The sequence below is a fragment of the Anabrus simplex genome, chromosome 1 (genome assembly GCF_040414725.1).
Source record: "Anabrus simplex isolate iqAnaSimp1 chromosome 1, ASM4041472v1, whole genome shotgun sequence".
In the NCBI taxonomy this organism is placed as follows: Eukaryota; Metazoa; Arthropoda; class Insecta; order Orthoptera; family Tettigoniidae; genus Anabrus; species Anabrus simplex.
Window position 1 is genome coordinate 484,916,238 of NC_090265.1, and position 22,981 is coordinate 484,939,218.

Sequence of the window (22,981 nt, forward strand, 5' to 3'; positions counted from 1 at the left end):
AGGCATAGGGGGGATAAACACGTAGTCTTTTACGTAATGCCACAGATAAAAATCGCAAGGAGTGGGGTCTGGAGACCTGGGAGGCTACAGGCGATGAAGGTTACCTTCTGCTCCTCCTCTTCCCATTTGACGTTCTGGAATGGTGTCATTTAAGTAACGTTGAACGTGCTGAGAGAAGTGAGGCGGGGTACCATCTTGCATGAAGATGAAGTCATTGGAATCATCTTCCATTTGAGGAAATAACCAGTTTTGAAGGATATCTAGAAAGGTTAGTCCTGTCACAGTTTCCTCCATGAAGAAGAATGGTCTATAAACTTTCGTTACAGATATAGCACAGAAGATGTTCACCTTCAGTGAATCTTTCACGTTCAATAACTGCCATAGGATTTTCACTTGCCCAAATTCTAAAGTTATGATGATTAATTTCACCAGAAAGATGAAAAGTGCAGTCATTAAAAAAAAATTAATCGTTCATAAATATTGTCTTCTTCCATATCATCTAGCATGCTAATGCAAAAGTCGTACCTTTTGTTGTAGTCGTCCGAATGCAATTTCTGCGATAACTGCAGTTTGTACGCATTCAGACTCAGACGGTGTTTCAGAACTTGCCATACAGTTGGTTGAGGAATGTTAAGTTCCTTGCTTCCTCGTGTTGTGGATTTCTCTGAGCTCCTCTCGTAAACTGCATGAATTTTCATTCGATGTGCATGGACGTCCCATACTTTTCCTTTTGCAAATGCAACCATCTTCTACGAACCTTCGATGCCACTGGTAAATCTGCTTATGGTGAGGTGGTTGTTTATTAAACTGATGGCAAAAAGCACGTTGAACTCCAATAATGGACTCTTAATTTTGCTAATTGCAGCACAAAAAATGCTTTTTCCTGTTGTGTTGCCATTTGTTTACACTTCAACTGACAAGCTCCAGCGCCAATGCGGCCGGAATTGGAACTTGCAACAGCGGTGCTTCTACATGAATTGTTCAAATTTTAAACATTTATTTGTCCAGGAACGTTGGAATTGTGGTTCTACCTTTTGTAGTTTGGAAGAAATAAATGTTAAAATCTGTTCCTTCTTTTTGAATAACCCTGTATTTTGAGTAACAAGAGCTCCATCAACTTCTTCACCAAGGAACTCTGTAAGTTTAAGATGTTTCCTCCTGGCAGACCTTCCCTTTTTGCGTGGATTATCCAACGACGGCATATGTCGTCTGGGAACATACGTAGAATTTTAGGCATTAGGATGCAGCCGTATCCGTTGACATCCTCTCAGAGGGCATGAAGAGCTTGGATGCGACAATGAACTTCAATAAATAGTTTTAATGCTTCCAGAGTCACTATTCTTATAGGCTCCACATTTTCAAGAAAATCCACATGCACCTGAATTACTTTGTTTGTATCATCATGGCGTGACAGCAAGGTTTTCTTCATTTCATACGTGTCTGCAATAATGGCAATACCTTCTACGGCTCACCCTCTGAATTCTCTTGTAGGAAGATGAGCTTATTAATTTTAAACAGTGATGTCTACAGCTGATGTTTCTGAAAGACTATGTTTGCGGTCGATGTAGCTACAGTGTTTACTATTCCATGTGATGCCTTCTGGATAGTGCACTTTGCAATCTCAATGTACTCTTCACAATGCTTTACATTGCTGTCATCCAGGAGGTCATGGATTTCTTCGTTGAGTTGGGTCAACTGGGCCAACGAGTACTGAAGTCTGTCTTTGTAGTATTCATAGTCGCAGAATGTCGTTGAGTCACTGAACTTGCTAACTTCAGCTGCAAACCGTGTGATATTTCTTTCCCGTTTCCTCCTACATTTTAAATTATGCAGGTGTGTTTTGGAATCACTTTCAGCGACATCAACACTTCTAGTGCTCATTTCCGTCAATTGGTTTAGACAGTATACCCTCAAATTAACGTTGAATCGGCAGTGCTATTGTCATGAAGCTCCCCTTTACAGCGTAGATACATGCACCTAAAGGCAGTATATCTGCAAGTAACACTAATGGTCGATGCTTGGAAAAATGATTAGAAACATGGTGGCAAACAAACATATTAGAATAAGGAAAACTGAATACAAACACAACAGCTCCACTGAATTTCACAGCTAAAGTCCTTGAACTCAGTTACATGCATGATCTAATGCAAGCAATAATAATGTTGTAATATCGCAAGATAATTATTACTTATCTGTACACGAGATGCAGATGTCGCCAATGTACACAGAACCATATTTACGTGTTTTCTCCCGAATGATGAAGTTTACTGATTTACTCTCTTAAAACTCTTCCTTGAAGATTGTCTGTTAACTACATTCTGGTTTTGACACCACTATGTCGTGTGTACACGTGAAAGGAAGAACACAACAGAAACACCGTGTTCTTCTGACGTGATTATTCTATTTCAAAGATATAAAACTAGAACACTTATCAATATATTTTTGACAGTGAGTGTATATCAACAGGTTCCACCTTTTCATAGTGTTTATAACAAGTTCTACCACATAACTAAAGATGTCCATTGCATGTAGCCCAGTGTACATAATAATATAAATATATTCTGTATTTGTTTTCCCAAATATTAATCTGATGAATGAATACATGTATATTTGACAATAATATTTTCTTCAATTCCGTATTGATCAAGATAAGGTACCTTACATGTTTGTTTACTAGAGAGATTGATGGAACATTTTACTGCTCAATATACAGTACCGGTACAAGAATTTTCAATTCACATTACCCAGGATAAACATTCCAGCGATCTTTGAGATGATTTTATTAACTGTGGACTTTATTTTTATTTCCTTCAGTTTTTGTGTGTCCAGTACTTTTAGTAAGAATTTTATAGACCGACGTATTTTAAATATTCATATTTGAGGTTTTATACTGGATGTATGAAGATGTCATTACCCAATTTTATACATTGTTGAATTATGTGATTTTGGGATTTTTTGTGTTAGAACTTCTTGACCAATATCAATATGTTGGTTATAAATTAGAATTCTAAATTTGTCTTCATTATTCAGGTGAAGACAGCCCAATTAGGGTTTAAACATGTTTTTATTACTAAATATCATGTATACTGTATTGAAATGGTGGATTGAGCTTTTGTAATTTCTTTATAAAAAAATTTTGTCTTTAGTAGAGAAAATGCTATTAAAATCCCATTAGAGGTTGTGACTGTACTCCAGTAAAGCGGCTACTGAAGGCATCTGTTCTCCATGATATGGGCGGTTTCACTTCCTGCTGGCAGTATCTCTAAACTGCCCGAAGTCAGGCTTTGGTGACTGGCCGGTCAGTAAATCCTGTCCCAACCAAATGGATCCAGATATGCCACTGCCACTTTTAATGAATGCTCAAGCGACACACATTGCTACCACCTGAACAAATAACACGACTGTTCAACACAGTCGGCTAAAGAAGCTAGTCAGAAGAAAGGAGAAATAATTGCAAATCGCCACACTCAGTATTGGGACCATGACTGGACAAAGTAAAAATTTGCCAAGATTCTCAAATGCCACCGTGTGGACATCCCTTGCATACACGAGACAAGGTGGAAGGGCCAGAAATCCTGTGATCTTGGTGAGTTATTAGCTCATTTACCATGGCAGACCCAAAACAGAAGCGTCACAGACATTGTGAATTCTGAGCTATGTAGTCTAGTCGCTGAAATATACAGGTATTCCGATAGCCTGATGACCACTGTCCGTGCTGACAACCACCGTTTGCATATCTTCTCTACCTATGCTCGCCAAACAGGCAGTGCTGAAGAGGAAAAGGATCATTTCTGGAATTAGATGTATGGCCACTTCTCATCTTGTCCAACAAGGGATCTACTACATTGTGGAGACCAGAATGGTCACGCTGTCAGTGATGGCTATGACTGCCATGGGAAAAAAGGATATGGCTTGAGGAATGATGATGGTCAGCAAATGCTTGATTTTACAGAAGCAACCAATCTACTCATCACCAACATGTATATCAAGAAGTGCTCCAGTTACTTAATAGCTATACCAGTGGCAATGCTAGCAGCTAGATTGACTCGGTACTCATGCAGTGTGAGATTTCCCTGCCATGCTTAATGCAAAAGTCATTACATCTGAATGCTTGGCCCCTCAACATAAGCTACTTATTGTTGACATGAAAATAATCGTGCAGAAACTGCAGTTCAGCAAGCCAAGAGAAAATCAGGTGGAGGGAGCTATGTAAGTATAAAGAGGGCATTATCAACATCGATGATTACCGAGCTCGATAGCTGCAGTCGCTTAAGTGCGGCCAGTATCCAGTATTCGGGAGATAGTAGGTTCGAACCCCACTGTCGGCAGCCCTGAAAATGGTTTTCCGTGGTTTCCCATTTTCACACCAGGCAAATGCTGGGGCTGTACCTTAATTAAGGCCACGGCCGCTTCCTTCCCACTCCTAGGCTTTTCCTGTCCCATCGTCGCCATAAGACCTATCTGTCGGTGCGACGTAAAACAACTAGCAAAAAAAAAAAAAAAACATCGATGATTGATTGATGTTTGTTGTTTAAAGGGGCCTAACATCGAGGTCATCGGCCCCTAATGGTACGAAATGAGACGAAATGAAGTGAGAACTTAAAAGTCCAAAATCCTCCACTGACCAGAATTCAAAGCGTGAGGACGAAGAATGAATGGATGGATTGATATGAAAATGATCAGTGGATCCAACCCACAGTGCCTCACATGCACAGAAGTTGGCACAAAACAATAGTAGTACGGACCAAGATACTGCTTCTATAGCATGATGCTGAATCGATTAGAATATGCTCGTTCTCAAAACGGGTCCAAAATCCAGGTCATCGGCCCCCATAGTGGTATTTATCGCAAGAAAAGTAGAACCATGGTATTTCCCATGTTGCGGTACTAATCAAGAGTAGTGTAGACTCGCGGTATTCCATACATTATGGTACGACTCACAGGTAATGAAATTCGCACATGTATTACAGACCTAATGTGTTTCACACATTGTGGCACCCTTGACAGGCAACGCAAACCTATGGTGTCGTAATTTATAAGCTATAACACCTATGGTGTTCATCACCTATGTACTAACCACAGGGACTCCTAATATCCCGTAGTGTTCCTCATATAGGGCGAATTAATCATAGGCAAGCCAGAACCATGGGTTTCCTTCATCCCATGGTGTCGCTCATATAGTGCTACTAATCACAGGTACTGTAAAAGCTGTCGTGCCCACGTTTGCTACTAATCACAAACCTATTTGGTACCCAACATAGTGGTACTACGCGCAAGTAAAGGCGACCCATGGTGTTCCCTGCGTGGTGGTACTAACTAATCACAAATAGTTTCATGGTTCTAATTTGATCATCCCTTGGTTGCCCCTTTTAGTCGCCTCTTACGACAGGCAGAGGATACCGTGGGTGTATTCTTCGTCTGCGTCCCCCACCCACAGGGGGTATTATCAACATCAGCCTCCATGCGATCACTCCAAATTTAGTAGACAGGGCGTGGGTAGCTTTCCGTGACTCGGTAACCACAGCTGCAAAAACGGTACTTGGCACCAAGAAGCTTAGGCATCACCACGTAGATAAGCACGCGTGACTTTGGATAGACCAGGTAAAGCAAAAGGTACAGGAGAAGATCTCAGCCTTCAACAAGTGGTCTGCACAGAAGACAGATGACAACTGGCAGAAGTACACAAACATCTGGAGGGAAGGTAAGAGGACTGTAGCAGCTGTCCATAACAAACACTACCACAGGCTACACAAGCAACTGGGCATAAAGGAGAGTGAGGCAGACTGGCAGGAACTTGAAGACAAGGAGCTTGGAACACTGAACGTTACAAGTATGTGAAGGACAAAGATGGACATAGGATTCATGAGAGAAGAGCTATTCTGAAAGTGGCAAGAGCACTTCAGTGAGATAGTTCCCTCACCAGTCTATTCCCAAAAGTCAGGAAAATGCAGGTCCCATTTCTCAAATCACAACCAGAGGAGAGGGAGTCATTAAAGCCATGAAGAGCCTGAAAATGCCTGGATCTGATGATCTGCTACATGATTTGTAGAAGCTATATGAACTTCAAAGAACCGCTTTCACCTGGCTCCACAGACTTCTTTAATGCCATAAAAGAGTCTGGTCAAATTACTACCGACTGGACATCGAGTGTAACAGTAGCAATGGGCATTCTGAGACGGGGTCTCAAGATTTCTCGAGAATAGAGCAAGTATTGTTTCTCACAAGAAATTGTGAGAGATCTTGAGAGCGCTGTGCCCGCATTGTTGTGAGCAGCATGTCGTAGGCCTATGGGTAGATGGTGTTGAATGTTGTTTGTGCCGAGTATGCAAATAGCAAACTACGGACCTTCTCCATTTCATAAAAACATGTCAACAAGCAACTAGGGCATTCATTTCTTTATTTAATTTCTACGGAGGTGTATTTTCTGCTTTCTTGCTACTTCACCAAAACAAAACCTGACTTTACACTATGAATGTCCCCAAATTGCCCCCAAAAAATCCCACAATTGCCCCAAAAATGAAAAGAATTTCTTGCTTAATTCTGATCCTACAAATACACAGCTTTAGAGGGAATTTCTGCACTGCTCTCTTTAAATTTGGATTAAAAGAAATTAATTGTATCTACAACAGTTTCTTCTGAAATTACAAATAGGCTATTTCTAACCAGAAAGCAAATTCTTCTAAGCTGAAAATAAGAGTTAGTTTTTCATTAGTTTTGCTGCTCACAACATGGTCATTTTTGGTCATTTAGTCATTGTCTGCCATTCAATAAACTCAAAATCATCTATTGTCGCTAATCAAGCTTACAGATAATTTACTAGTAAAGAGCTATGATGATGTCCCGCTTTTGCCCTAACATTATGCTGTCCCATATTTTCTCCAGTTGACCCTACATTAGCAGATATACTTCTGGGATGAACTGGCACTTAAAAACACATATCATCACTGAAGAGGAATCATCACAGAGAACACCTTCAGCCCGGTCTGCATCACTAGACGCTACTCTGTTAACAACTGCGAGGTATCCAGGTAGGTGTACATCCTATCTACAGTTATTAAGAAATTATAATATATGATTATTCAGCTAAGATGTCCACTTCAAATAATTCGTGAACTGTTTAAGATACAATACTATGTTTAAGATACTGATGTTCTGTTTTCATGTTCGCTAATGGTATTTGTGCTGGCTGGTACACCTCTACGCCGCACATTTGAATTTTCCACCTTTAAGTACTCCTCTACAGGAGAAACTGTGAACTTAAAACTGGATCTACTTAAACTTTTGCTCTGAAGATGTCACTGTGTTAATTTTGACGTGTTTTTGTTTACTATTTATCAAGAAGTTTGGACATTGTCTCATAGATGTCTCTACTAAAAAACTATGATCATGCACCCTGGAGCGAAGTGAGGGAACTTTCTTGAAGATATTTTGTACTCATAAGTTTTCTCATTACTAAATTTCGTTCTTGCTATTTGCTTTACATCGCACCGACACAGATATGTCTTACGGCGACGATGGGATAGGAAAAGCCTAGGAATTGGAAGGAATCGGCCTGGCCTTAAGTAAGGTACAGCCCCGGCATTTGCCTGGTGTGAAAATGGGAAACCACGGAAAACCATCTTCAGGGCTGCCGACAGTGGGGTTCGAACCCACAATCTCCCGATTACTGGATACTGGCCGCACTTAAGCGACTGCAGCTATCGAGCTCGGTAAATTTCGTTCTTTCATTTGTGGGTTGGCAATATTAATCTTTTCTTTCCGCCAGTTTAGAAACTAGCCAATCAATTATTTCTGTAATTAATTTTTGACCAATCGTGTCTTTCTTCTTCGATTTTGTGTGTAACTGTGTACTGCAGCCAATAAACGCCTGTGGGTGTGTCTTAATTATTCATGAAAGGTCTCAAATTTTCCCCGAGGGTATAAAAACTGCTGATTTTCTTGTCTCTGAGCCACTTCATCAACATTTAACCTAGTGTATGGACATGTAGCAGGAGGCGGGAAGCACCTCTTTCATCAGGCAGCAGCTCTTCAGTAAGGTAATGGCCACTTAAAATCTTTATTTCTTGCTAGCTCAGCAGTTTAACCCGCGGGGAAGGTCCGAAAGTTTTACCATGTAACCTATCTCTTAAAAATGTAAATTTCTTCTTGTTTATGTAAAAACTTCATATAACTTTAACTGTAAATCGGGGATAGAGAGTGCTTTACCCTCTCGAGCTCCCCTTCATTTTGATTTGAGAGGTGACTACGTTTTCCTAACCGATTTTCTACTATCCCTTAATGTGTTAAATTTATTCAGTATACGAGTCACCTCCATAGTTTGGGAATAGCCCGTTTCATCGGCCTAGTGCTTCTTAGGTTTTGAGAAGTTTCTTGTAGGATGCAAATTCAAGCCTCCATTCATTTTGCATTTTGGGCCATTAACTTAACCTGTTATTTTTCTACTAAGGCCCAGTAGGCTGGGTACAAGATACCCCCGTTTCATGTTGTGTAAGTTGTGCCTTGATGGCAATTTAGGGTTGAGCCTGGTATTGCCTCTCGTAGGCTTGGAAAACTGAGAGCGGTGCTCCATATTATTTGGGGATTTCTGCCCTGTGGTAAATATGTGTTTGTGAGCTGAGAGCTCAGGAATTGAAAAACTTGGGGCTTGAAGCCCAGATTGTTAAATTGTCTCTAAATCTTGGCTTTTCCTGGTCTTGTACCTGATTGTCGGTTATTTGTTGACTTATATTTATTTGTTAAACTTTGAAATTATATGTGAAAATTGTTAAGTTCTGCTATTTTCAAAAATATAACCTTTAATGCAATTTTAATTAATATCTCGGCCTTGTAGTTAGACCCATTCACCCCGGCACCTTCTTTCACCTCTGACGATCCACCAAACCTCGGTAACAAGTGGTAGCAGAGCGTGGTTGAATGGGTCTCATTTAAGCCCCTTTTGACAGCTAAACATTACATTTAATTTGAACTCTAACAATTTTCTCAGTTGCTGGAATTTTCTTTTCCAAATTTCTAAATTTGTCAAGCTTTTGCAATCATGTCCGGCCCTCACGAAGTCCTCCATCCCGGCTATTTGCGCAAGGAGGAATTGATTTATGAATTAACCATTAGAAATGTTCAATCTGGAGGCACGGTTGCGGCCGATACCACCAAACTTAAGGATTCCCTTCATTTGACGATTAGTATCCCAACCTTGGGAGAGAAAGATATCAATGAGGCTCTCTCCACGATCACTGACAACACTACTGAGCTAGCATCCGTAGTTAGTTTTTTTGAAGTAGGTGATCCATCCCCAAATCAACTTAAAAGAGTACAGGCTAGACTGTACCATTTTTATAATAGGGTGAGCGATCAATTGTCTCTTAAGTTAAATGAACTTCAGGGTAAGGCGGCTAGTAATCTTGTAGAACACCTTTCTAAAATGTCCAATAAAGTTAGTCAGTTGTTAACTGGGACAGTTCCTCCCAAGACCGATCACAGTTGCAAACATAGCTAATGAGGAGGATTTTTCCAAGGGGGAGGAAAGCAGAAAATCCGTAGGAGTCCAACACACATCTGCACGATTAGAAACTGAGTCCGGTCGTCGTACATCCATTCCTCCATTTGTTTTGAATAATGCACTCTCTGAAACAGCTTCTCCACCCCCTAGGCCTTTACCTTCGAGGTCACCTGGGTTCAGTAGTTTACCTCACCCTTTGGCTATGTTGCTTAGACGTATTTCTAAGTTTTCAGTTAATTCTACTAGTGATGTAATTTCATTTTTAAGATTTATAGTCGAGTTCCAGGATCACGCTCTTGTCTTTTCTCTTTCTCCATGTCAAATCCTTAAAATTATTTACCCCTACTCTATAGGTGTCCTCTCGGACAAGATCGTTAGGGCAATTGCTGAACAGTCATCTATAGAAGATTTCCATGCCCATTTACTAGCGAATTTCATCCCGGTTAGGGCAAGGTCCTCTCTAATACAAAAGTACTAGTACCGAGTACAGCGTCTGAATGAAAATCTTGCAGATTTCATCCAAGATATTAAGTTATACACTAGGGTGTTTGCTCTTCATTTCCCAGAAGACCAAATTGTGCAGGCGATTGTGGATGGGATTTCACCACCCTACAGGTCATATCTGTGTTTTGCGTCGCGTCCTCAAACCTTTGCTGAATTAGAGGCTATGGCTGTCTCAGCCGAAGGAGTTAGGTACGCTGACACACTACGTGTCGCGAAAGAGCCCCCTCCGTCTTCAAGTACTTCTCGGCCTCCACCTCGCCGAACCTTCACACCCCGCAAATGTTATGCTTGTGGGTCGCCTGATCATCTTCGGAACAAGTGTCCATTGATTAAATCTAGTGGGACAAGGAATGGAGCAGGGTCATCCCAAGGCTGTTTTAAATGTGGCTCGTTTTCCCATATAGCCAAGAATTGCCCTAATACTAATAGCACCCCCTCCTGCTCAACTTCTGGTCCAACTTCCACCAATGCAAGTAATCAAAAGTGACTAGTGCCTTCGGCTGAGTCGGCAAATCCATCTTTTCAAGGCTCAGCCCCAAGTAAACCATCCAAAATCTCAGGCTCGGAACATGGTAGAAAGTCTTCCAACCCAACATTTGAAGGCCCTAAAGAATGTCTTAGGATTGCGGCGGATACCCCCGCACCTGTACCATTTCTCAAAATTGAGTTGAATAATGAACCCGTTACTGCTCTATTAGATTCTGGGAGTGTGTGTTCCATTATTTCGGCTGAATGGTACTCTAAATTAAAGTCTGCCTGTAAGTTTTCTGATTACTGTCCGTCTTCAGTTCATTGCACTTCGGCTAACACTTCTCCATTAGAAATTTTAGGTTTTATCTTTGCCAAAATTAGGATTGCTAAATTTACTTGGAAAGTAAAATTGTTTGTGGCTAAGCATTTGTCTTGCCCCATTATATTAGGAGCAGACTTCATGTCTCACACTGGTCTTGTGCTCGACATTCAGAGCAAGTCGTGCACTTTCAAATTTGCTAGTAATTTCAAAATCACCTTATTAAAATGTAATTCTGTGTCGTGTTCATCTGTTTCGCCTACCCAGGATGAGATGTTGTTAGACCTTAGACATCTACCTGAGGAGCAGGCTGAGAGTATTCGTAAGCTGTGTTAGTTGTTTCCAGATGTTTCCTCCGATACTCTTGGTGTCACTGACCTTATCGAATACAAGATTGAAGTTACGGATTCGATTCCAGTTTGATTTCCACCTTATAGGTTATCTCCACCTAAAATGAAGGCTCTCAAGGAGATCATCGATCAAATGCTGAAGGACGGTATTATTCGACCCTATAAGTCGGTGTATTCATCGCCTATTTTCTTGGTTCTGAAACTTCAAGGCGGCTTCAGGCCTGTGATTGACTATAGGGCATTAAATCGGAAGGTGGTGTGCCCCTTCCCGACCTTCACTCTTGTTTCTCATGGTTTCGGAGAGCTAAGTTCTTCACTATCTTAGACCTTAATCAGGCGTATAACCAGATCCCTCTAGCTGAAGAATCCAAACATCTTACAGCTTTTGCCACGGATTGGAACTTGTATGAGTACAACCGCGTGCCTTTTGGGCTCCCCACGGGAGTAGCTGTGCTTACGAGACTGCTAGACAGGGTCTTCTCCAACATCAAATTCGAGTACTTATACCATTATCTTGATGATGTCGTCGTATATTCTGAGACCTTTGAAGAACATCTAGATCATCTGAAAGAGGTCTTTAATCACCTTCGTAAGGCAGGGTTAACTGTGAAGTTGTCCAAGGTTGCTTTCGCTAAGCCTTCCATGTCATTTCTAGGGCATATTGTATCGCCCGATGGTCTCGCAGTGGACCATCTAGAAGACAGGCCATCCGAGATTTCAAACCTCCCAAGGACATCAAAGGTATTGCCAGATTCATTGGCATGGTGAATTTCTTCAGAAAAATTTATTCCTAACTTCGCTAACAGAGGGGAGCCCGTGAACTTACTTCGTAGGAAAGGCGTCAAATTTGAGTGGGGGCCTTCTCAACAAGCCGCTTTCGAAGACCTCAAATTCCGTGCGTGTAGAGACGCGCGGCTGTGAGCTTGCATCCGGGAGATAGTAGGTTCGAATCCCACTATCGGCAGCCCTGAAAATGGTTTCCCGTGGTTTCCCATTTTCACACCAGGCAAATGCTGGGGCTGTACCTTAGGCCTTTCCTGTCCCATCGTCGCCATAAGACCTATCTGTGTCGGTGCAACGTAAAGAAAAAAAAAAGACCTCAAATTTGCTCTTTGTAACGCCCCTGTCCTTGCTTTGCCCGATTTCTCGAAGAAATTCATCGTCCAAACCGACGCGGCGGCGGCTGCAGTCCTTCAAGAGACTGCACTAGGGAGACGACCCATCGCCTATGCATCTAGGAAATTATCGGCTAAAGAAGCAAAGTATTCCATCTATGAACTTGAGGGTTTGGCAGTCGTATTTGCGCTAGAGAAGATCCGCCTCCATCTGGAACACGTCAAGTTCGACTTGGAAACAGATAACCAAGCCTTAAGTTGGGTCCTAGCTAGGCCGCGTCGTACTGGTCGCATAGCCCGCTGGGTCATCAGGATTTCTGCCTTCCAGTTTGATGTTAAGCATATAAGGGGATCTGAAAATGTTGTGGCGGACGAACTAAGCCGTATGTTTTCTACTGACGTAGAGACCTCCGAATTGGAAGATAGTTCTTCACTTCCGAAGTCCATACCTCCTGGTGTAAATGCCATTCTAACTGATGCTCCCATGTTGTTTAGGGATATTGAAAAATATCAACGTGAAGATCTGACACTGGCCCTTATTATGGAAACCCTTTCTTCTGGAGAACATGTTGTCCCTTATGTGTTGAGGAATGGGGTTTTATGTTGCCCGTCGAGGCACGATCAGAAGATGAAAGTTGTGGTTCCAGCTGTTCTAGTACCTATGAACTTCAAGTACTACCATGAGACCCCTTTAGGGGGGCATTTAGGCATCTTCAAAACCCGAGAAAAGATCCGAGAAATGTTCGTTTGGAAAGGTATGGACGGTGAAATTCGAGAATTGGTAAAGGCTTGTAAATCTTGTTGGCTTAGTAAACCTACCATGTCCACTAAGCAAGGGCTATTGTCTTCTCATCAAGCGTCGCGCCCCATGGAGCGCCTCTATATCGACTACGTAGGACCCTTCCCCCAATCAAAGGGGATTGCCAATAAATTCATCCTTGTGTGCGTAGAAGGTTTCACAAGATTTTCCTGGCTATTTTCGACTAAGCTGGCTACCGCACAGTCCACCATTTCTTGTTTAAATTCCATCTTTGCTTCTTTTGGTCCGTATCAATATATTGTTTCTGACAATGCTAAAGCTTTCACCTCCAATCTCTTCCGTAAATTCTGTTTTGATCTGTCCATCTCTCATGTACCGGTAACTACTTCTGCATACTATCCTCAACCATCTCTGGCTGAACGGGTCAATCGTAATCTGAGGTCGGCTCTAATTGCCTATCATCAGGATGATCATTCTAGGTGGGATACTTCCCTGCATTGGTTGGCCTTCGCTTTGAATTCGGCGGTTCATGAATCTCATAAGTTCACGCCAGCTTCGATGATGTTTAAGTTCGTACCCAACACCCCGCTCTCTAACCTTTGGTCTCTTAGTGATATTCTACCTGAGACAATAGATCCCGATAATATTAGAGATCTTTGGAAGAAGGCTAAGGCCAATCTTAAAGTTTCCCATGAAAAGGTTAGGGAAAAATATGATCGTGGACGGAGGCCCATCAATTTAAAGTAGCAGATCAAGTCATGGTTAAGAACTTTGTATCCGCGGGCAAGCTTGCCCCCAGATTTCATAAGCGATGCTCATTTTGGATTTCCTGACTCCTGTTACATTATTAGTGAGCAATCCAGCCACTGCGTTTTGCAACAGTGTGAAGGTTATATTTTGTTTTAGAGGCCTTCTGCCCCAATTTATTTTAATCGTTATAGAAATAGGTATTTGATGTACGATCTTCCCCTCTGGTTATTCTGCTGTCCTTTCCCTTGCGGCCATTACCAAGCTCCCGTCTCCTGCTAAACCATACCAGTGGCTATAATTTTTCACGCCGCTGGCCCATCAGCCTCACCAAAAAGATTGTACCCTAAAAAAAAAAGAGTCACCAACAAATTCTGCCGCCGAGATCTGACTGTTTCAGTGCCCCGCAGCCGTTCGTCGCAGTACAGCCACTGAAGTGGGGAAGGGCCCACTCCACTCCCGTGATGTCTTCCTGTGTACGGCGTGCCGGAGTCCATCTCCCAGCAAAGGCTAATGTGCGGTGCACCAACCGCCAGCTTATCTGGGGACTGTAAATAAACTTCGCATCTGCGGCGTCCTTCACCACGACTACCCCTCTCATAGTAGCAGGAGAGAGGTATCTCAGGGTACTTGAGGGGTCCGGGCGACCTTGACTGGTCATCGGCAGCGGTGGCTGGCCTTGCCGTCAAAATTTTCATCACGTAGTTGGCATTCTACGGCAACAAAGACACTCTCAAGCCGGAGTTCAACTAACTCCAAACTATCTACTTCAAAGAAAGGAGACTTTAAAAAATTTTGTGGTTTAAATGTTCTTCAAATTTCCTCTACAAAACTTTGGAAATTTTTAATGTCTCCTCCATATTCTCCCACAATCTATTTGCAAGGACGCAGAAATTTTCTTCAATTGATGATTAAATTTTGTTAAAAAACTTCTTCTGTGTCACCCTGTGGAAGGACATTTGGTGGGGGAGGTCTGTACCGGCTGGTACACCTCTACGCCGCACATTTGAATTTTCCGCCTTAAAGTACTCCTTTGCAGGAGAAACAGTGAACTGAAAACTGGATCTACTTAAACTTTTACTCTGAAGATGTCACTGTGTTAATTTTGATGTGTTTTTGTTTACTATTTATCAAGAAGTTTGGATATTGTCTCATAGATGTCTCTACTAAAAAACTATGATCATGCACCCTGAAGCGAAGTGAGGGAACTTTCTTGAAGATATTTTGTACTCATAAGTTTTCTTATTACTAAATTTCGTTCTTTCATTTGTGGGTTGGCAATATTAATCTCTTCTTTCCGCCAGTTTAAAAGCTAGCCAATCAATTATTTCTGTAATTAATTTTTGACCAATCGTGTCTTTCTTCTTCTTCGATTTTGTGTGTAACTGTGTACTGTAGCCAATAAACGCCTGTGGGTGTGTCTTAATTATTCATGAAAGGTCTCAAATTTCCCCTGAGGGTATAAAAACTGCTGATTTTCTTGTCTCTGAGCCACTTCATCAACATTTAACCTAGTGTATGGACATGTAGCAGGAGGCGGGAAGCGCCTCTTTCATCAGGTAGCAGCTCTTCAGTAAGGTAATGGCCACTTAAAATCTTTATTTCTTGCTAGCTCAGCAGTTTAACCCGCGGGGAAGGCCCGAAAGTTTTGCCATGTAACCTATCTCTTAAAAATGTAAATTTCTTCTTGTTTATGTAAAAACTTAATATAATCAAAACCGACTTTCAACCTATTAGGTCATGTTACGTACATTGAGTACGTGTTGAAGAGATGTTAATTACAGAACAAAAATGGCCAACCAGACACCAGTGGGATCCGAACCCACAACCTCCCGATTTCGCGTCGGTTGCTCTACCAATTGAGCTACGGTGGCCTAGGCCATCTTTGTTCTGTTGGAAAGGATCTGAGCTACAGGTCTGGTACTACTACTATCACACTGTAGAGTGCGTTTAAGTTGCCCATTGAGAGCCAAGTCAATAAATATTGAATTTTCACGATCGCATTGTAATCAAAACCGACTTTCAACCTATTAGGTCGTGTTACGTACATTTAATAATAATGTTATTAGCTTTACATCCCACTAACTACTTTTTAAGGTCTTCGGAGACGCCGAGGTGCTGGAATTTAGTCCCGCAGGAGTTCTTTTACGTGCCCAGTAAATCTACCGACACGGAGCTGTCGTATTTGAGCACCTTCAAATACCACCGGACTGAGCCAGGATCGAACCTGCCAAGTTGGGGTTAGAAGGCCAGCGCTTTAACCGTCTGAGCCACTCAGCCCGGATTACGTACATTTAGTACGTGTTGAAGAGATGTTAAGTACAGAACAAAAATGGCCAACCAGACACCAGTGGTTTTCGGAGACACCGAGGTGCCGGAATTTAGTCCCACAGGAGTTCTTTTACGTGCCAGTAAATCTACCGACATGAGGCTGACGTATTTGAGCACCTTCAAATACCACCGGACTGAGCCAAGATCGAACCTGCCAAGTTGAGGTCAGAGGGCCAGCGCCTTAACCGTCTGAGCCACTCAGCCCGGCAAACGTTTTTACAGGAAGATTTGAAAATGAGAATGCAGCTTCCACATATGCAGCAAGAAGAAGTAGTTCTCCAAGAGCGAGAGAAAACAAGCAGAAATCAGCCTGGACTTTTACTCAACTGATGCTATGATTGACCGCAGGTGGACTGGTCCAAATAATGACATGAGAAGTGCTTTGAATAGGCTGGCGGTACATGGGTTTCACCATCGTCTATGTCGGCAATCAGGCTTTCATGAACCGTCTCTACATTGTGTGTGTATGTTGTGTGACAAACATTGCAATCGCTATCAATTCAGCAAGTGCAACAAGAGAACAAAATCTTTACTAGAATATGTGAAAGATTAATGTATTTTTAATGCACATTTGTGCGCTATTAAATAAATAAATAAAATCTACAGACACGAGGCTGACGTACTTGAGCACCTTCAAATACAAGTAATAATAATAACTTAAATGTTTCCACCTTTTCAATACAATATATTCACAAAATTACAAAATTATACGGTCGAAACTAGTACCGTATAATTTTGTAATTTTGTGAATATATTGTATTGAAAAGGTGGAAACATTTTTATTATTATTATTATTATTATTACTTATATATTGTTCAATACGGACCAAAAACATGAAATTCATAACCACCTTCAAATACCACCAGAGTGAGCCAGGATCAAACCTGCTAAGTTAGGGTCAAACAGCCAGCGCCTCAACCGTCTGAGCCACTCAGCCCAGCAAAATAAGACTTGGTAAAATAACAAATTTAATAGAAAAAAGGGAAAGAAAAATAAAGGCTGGAAGTTAAAAGAGAAAGAAATAAGGAAAAAGTTTCTAGAGGACCTGAAGGGAGAAATTCCCAAAGATGACTTGAACAGTGTGGCAGAGGAATGGACATGTTTTAGAAATGGATTTGTAAAGTGTGCAGTTAACACCTGTGGAAGACTATCAGGGAAGAAAAAGGAAAAGGAGACTCCTTGGTGGAACACCATGGTAAAGGAAGCAGTTAAAGAGAAACAAATGGCTTGGAGGAAGTGGATAAGCAGCAATAGTACAGAGAAGTGGCAGAAATATAAAGAAACCAAAAAGGTATTTAAGAAAATAGTACAAGAAGAGAAACGGAAGAGCTGGGGAAGTTTCGCAGAAACTTTACAGGAGGATATAAACGAAAGTAAAAAGGTTTTGTATGGTTTGGTGAAGAATAGTTTACGAAACAGGGAATATATAAAATTTCTAAATACTGAAACAGGGCAGATATTGACGCAAAGAGACAACATACTAAAAAGATGGGATGAATACTTCTCAGAATTGCTAAATATTAAATACAGTGAACTGGTAGATGAGAAGGAGCAAGAAGAAACAATGGGGAAAGAAGAAGAACGAGAAAAGGTGATATCAATGTTAGAAATAGAGGAAGCCGTACAAAGGATGAAGAGCGGTAAAGCAGCAGGAGTGGATGAGGTAACTAAGGAAATGATAAAAGCAGCAGGACCAATAGGGCTACAGTGGCTGTATAGATTATTTAGAATAATCTGAAGGAAGAAAGAGATCCCAGAAGAGTGGGGAATGGGTTTAATTATACCGATATTTAGAAAAGGCGATAAAAAGGAATGCAGTAACTACTGAGGGATCACCCTTATTGCCCACGTAGCTAAGATATTTGAGAGAGTATTGGAAGGAAGACCGAGGAGGAAGCTAGGAGGAGGAATGGAAGAACAGTATGGTTTTAGGAAAGACAGATCAACATTTGACCTGATCTTTACATTAAGACATATGATGGAAAAAAGATGAGAGTTTGGAAAAGACACAGTGACGACATTTACTGACATTGAGAAGGCTTATGTCAGTATGCCCAGACAATTGGTATGGGACACATTAAGGGAAAAAACAAGTTAACAGAGTGGAGGTGCAAATGATAAAAGCTATGTACCGGTATGAAAATTGTGTTAGTAGTGTGAAGACTAGTATAGGAAAAACAATACGGTTTAAAGTTAAAACTGGTCTCCGACTGTGAAGTGTACTATCCCCCATACTACCGGTATTCTTCATAGTCATGGATGAAATAAGAACATTAAACAGAGATTAGGAAGACAGGCAACAAAAGCCATGTTGTTTGCAGATGATATGATATGGGGTGAGGATGAAACGGAAGTACAAAAACAAGTAGATGTATGGAATCAAGAGATAGAAAAATTTGGGATGAAAGTAAGCACAGAGAAAAGTAGAACAATAGTGATGACAAGGGGAAGGAAGGAAGGAAGGAAGGAAGGAAGGAAGGAAGGAAGGAAGGAAGGACGAGGAAAGATAAAATTCTGGAAGTAGTTAAAAGTTTCAAGTGTGATCACAGATGGAAAGATTAGAGAGGAAACTGGAAAAAGAATACAACAAGCAAACAGCTTCTACCAGAGTGTACGGGGTATTTTGAGGAACCACGATGTCCCGAAATGTAAGAAAGTATTATATTCAACCTATTAAGAACCCATACTAACCTATGCAGCTGGATCGTGGACTACAACAAAACGAGAGGAGAGTAGAGTAGGGGAGATGAAATTCCTAAGAGGAATCTAGGGCAAGACCAGAAAGGATAGAATTAGAAATGAAGAAATAAGGAAAAGGACAGGAATCTTGAAACTTCAAGACGGGATAGAAACAGCAAAGCTAAAGTGGTATTGGCATATGATGAGAATGGGAGAAGAGAGAGTGCCAAAAAAAAAAAACACAACTTTTTCAGAGAAGTTAACAGGAAAGAGACTACGAGGAAGACCCCAAAAGAGGTGAACAGATTCTGTGTGCGAGTGCATAGAGAAGAGGGGAGGAAAACCAGATGTACTTAAAAAAAGGAGAAGGCAGCGATGGAGGTCCTTGATTCACAACCCGACCCAGGAAATAAAGATAATGATCTTAAAAGTATAGGCTACACTAATCCTCAAATTATGCGAGTTATTTGCACTGTTTTTATAACCTTATGACGATGATGGAATAGGAAAGGGCTAGGAGTGGGAAGGAAGCCACTGTGGCCTTAATTAAGGTACAGCCCCTGCATTCCCCTGCTGTGAAAATGGGAAACCATGGAAAACTATCTTGAGGACTGCCAACAGTGGGGTTTGAACCCAATGTCTCCTGAATGCAAGTTCACAACTGCGTGACCCTAACCACATGGCCAACTCACTCGGTGGACTTTAGAAAAACCTCAGGCCTACTTATCTTTAATTGTTCAACTTGAAGGTATATCATACTTGCATTCATTATCTCCTTGTAACTCATTATTAACTTCCAACTGAAAGAATTGTGTCATTGTTGCCTAGGCAAACCAGAAAAATCTGTAGTGGTAGTACATACCATTTCTTTCCTAGATTACAAAATGAAATTTAAAGGAACACCACCAGAAATAAAGAAAGGGGCTACAGATTATTAAAGCTTTGGTAACCTGTATTTGCTACTGAATGATAAGAGTGGCCTCACTAGATCACACTGCCCAAGTCTTGACAACATCAGTCTAAGAGAGAGGGAAAGGGGGGCAATCCAATGGATAAGAGTTTAGTGCCATTAATTGTCAGTTAACTATATTACTACACCTTGGCGAGGCCGTGTGTACTATCTTGTGATATAATATCATACTGATCCTCAGGGCTTTTTTTCAAGGGGAACGCAGGGGTACGCATAGGCCTAACCCTTATACATTTGAAGACTGTTTAAGAAAAAAGTATTGGTACATTTCTATCTAGTTCGGTAAATATAACTTCCGACTTGAAAGTTCAATGAACAGCTGGCGTCAACACACTGTTCACAACAGCTGGAGAAGATTTAGAGTAATCTCTGATTTAAAAATCAACCTATCGAATCAGTTTCTCTTGGTCGGCAACTCGGCACTAAGCAGCAGGATCGAAACATTAGGTCATATTATTACCTGCTCGACTAAAGCTTTGTAACTGGTGTCTTACTGGAAGAAATTTTACTCTTAGGCAAAAATAAGTATTTTAGTGCAATATGTTGGTTGTAGAGTTAATGTAGGTACTTATGATCACTGGCTTTGTTTGTTGTGATACCGGTGCCTTTCAATTTTCTTGAGTAGGTGATTTGTTGCGTGGTTTGCATTGAATAGCGGTGTCTCCTTCGTGATTAGATTTTGAATTTCTTAACAGCATGTGTAATTTTAAAGAAGGCAAAGAAAGTATTAGACTGTGTTGGTAGTCTGAACACCTGAACAGAAATGACTTGACAGTACATATTTTAACGTTACAAACCATTATTCTCTTCACTGTTCCATATTGAAAACAGCTTTATCACAAAGTTTTCACAAGGAGTATTTTCTTTTATACCGTCTATTCAATACAATCCACTGTTGCGTGGTTAAATGGACATGTTAAGGTACATGTTTCGCCCCCCTTTTACTGGGCATCATCAGCCTTATTCAATCCTAAAACAAACATTAGTTTGAGGACCTTATCCAATTTATATAAACTATATTGTTGAATTCTTAATAGTGATAGGTTATTTAGTCGTGCGGTGATTACAAGCTATATTTCGAGGTTAGTGGTTACTTATTCAAATAGAGAAATAATAAAGAAAATATAACAGCACCTTATACTTGATTCCAGTAATATTGTTTGCAGTCTGAAGCCAGATGCAAATATTTTCTCTTCCTTGTCCAGGAACTTTGCTTAGAACCAACACCGATCGCTGACAACGTATCGTTGAATTCAAATACGTTCTATTGCGAACTTGAACAGATCCCACCAATTTCATCGTAATATCACAACGTTCCTCACTTACACTACTCGCCCGATTAACACCTTCCAGACAATGTTTAATAAATCACAGGTGTTGAGTTATGATTCCAGCTCGAAACTATTCAACTTAAAATTACTCCCGCCCTTCACTAGAAATGAACATTGAATACCACGTTCAGCAACATGCCTATAATAATTTATTGAAATTTCTTTTTCTTTCACAGTGTATAAGAAATCTTGGTTTCAGCGAGTGTCTCGGGACGGAGATGACAAAAATAAGAGGTAATGTACGATAACAACTGTACTCGTAACGTTAGTTCCGTTCACTAATATGTAAAATCAATTTATAATGGTTGGTGACACTGACATAAGTCACTACAGACACTACGCCTACAGACTATGAATGTGGGAAAAGTTGTTCTGTGACAAAACATTCAAGTAGGCCTATATAAAATTAAATAGCTTTAGTTTAGTTTTTGGATAGACTGCTGCTTGGGCTTACGCATCACCGGCCTCTTTCTTTCATGATAATGATCCTCGACCGGCCTCACCGAACAGCAATCTAGGCAAGGTGATGTGGACCCAGGTCCGGTATCAATCCTCAATTATTATAGTCGGGCTGAATGGCTCAGAATGGTTGAGGCACTGGCCTTCTGACCCCAACTTGGCATGTTCGATCCTGGTTCAGTCCGGTGGTATTTTAAGGCGCTCAAACACGTCGGCCTCGTGTCGGTAGATTTACTGACACGTAAAAAGGACTCCTGTGGGACTAAATTTCGGCACCCCGGCGTCTCCGAAAATCGTATAAGTAGTTAGAAGTAGTTAGTGGGACGTAAAGCCAATAACATTATTATTAATCCTCAATTATTTAAAAAGGAAATAATCACCCGAATGGGTACCGCATTAGTATAGTTTAATTCTTGTTATGTTAATACCGGTATCATTACTTTTTGTGACACACTGCTAGGTGGTAGGCCTACCGGCACATCTTTGATTGCACATCTAAAATACACAACTGTCGCTGGGTGTGTGGTACGATTTGTCCATACATATCTTGTGATTGAAGCCGTGACTGGCGAATCGTGTCAATAATAATAATAATAATAATAATAATAATAATAATAATAATAATAATAATAATAATAATAATAATAATAAGTGAAATCGTGTCACTAAACGTCTTTGTTTTTGATACTTTGTCCATTTTCCTTCAGTCACGGCACTCTCTCCTATTAGCCTGTCTTCACACACACACACACACACACACACACACACACACACACACACACACACACAGGCTGCGCCTGAACCGTGAGAATTTTAGCATTGCGTGCTAATTCGATTAAGTAGTGGCTGGATTGTTGTTAGATTTGGTAGTCTGCTGTTACAATTTCAGACTGGTCAGAATTTGATCTGGTGCCTTATAGTAGCGGCGATTGGGGGGGGGGAGGGGGCAGTCCCCACCACTTTGTGAAGAAAACATTATATTATTGTACTCCATTTTAGCTGGATGAAACTAGGAATTATTAAAACAAGTAATTTGTACAAGCCCTGTTGTCTCATCAGCTAACTGTTTCCTTTATTTTCTTTTTATTATTAACGAGATTACGCACAAAAAAAAATGTCGTTCACGCGGCTAACCAATTATATAGCGACACAGCAAGTAGTGGAGACTTTGTATGTGCTGTGAGGAAGGGTGTATATATTTTGCCAAAGTCATGGACACTGAAGTATTATCCTATGACACTGCCTTCGTTATGTACAGGCCGTACTGTAGCGAGCGCGGGAAAGCAATCACCTGATCGTTAGGGGGGGAAGTTTAGCACGTGAGTTAGTTGGGTTCAGAGTCCTGCAGCCAGACCCACCGCGCAGCACTTCAAACCCACGAGCTCCGGCAGCCCAGCCCGTGCAGTGCCGTCTTCTTCTGACGCGGCAGTGTACTGGCCCACAGCACTG

The 22,981-nt window shown here is 41.1% G+C and overlaps 1 protein-coding gene across 1 annotated transcript in view; it reads right to left on the minus strand.

The window, feature by feature from the left end:
- Positions 1–21,271, minus strand: part of Lrr47 (Leucine-rich repeat 47) — a 112,771-nt gene extending 91,500 nt beyond the window's left edge. The window contains exon 1 of the mRNA XM_067144713.2: positions 20,877–21,271. Coding sequence (XP_067000814.1) covers positions 20,877–21,041 — 165 coding nt within the window. The 5' untranslated portion in view covers positions 21,042–21,271. The remainder of the gene's footprint in view (positions 1–20,876) is intronic.
- Between the last annotated feature and the right edge of the window lie 1,710 nt (positions 21,272–22,981).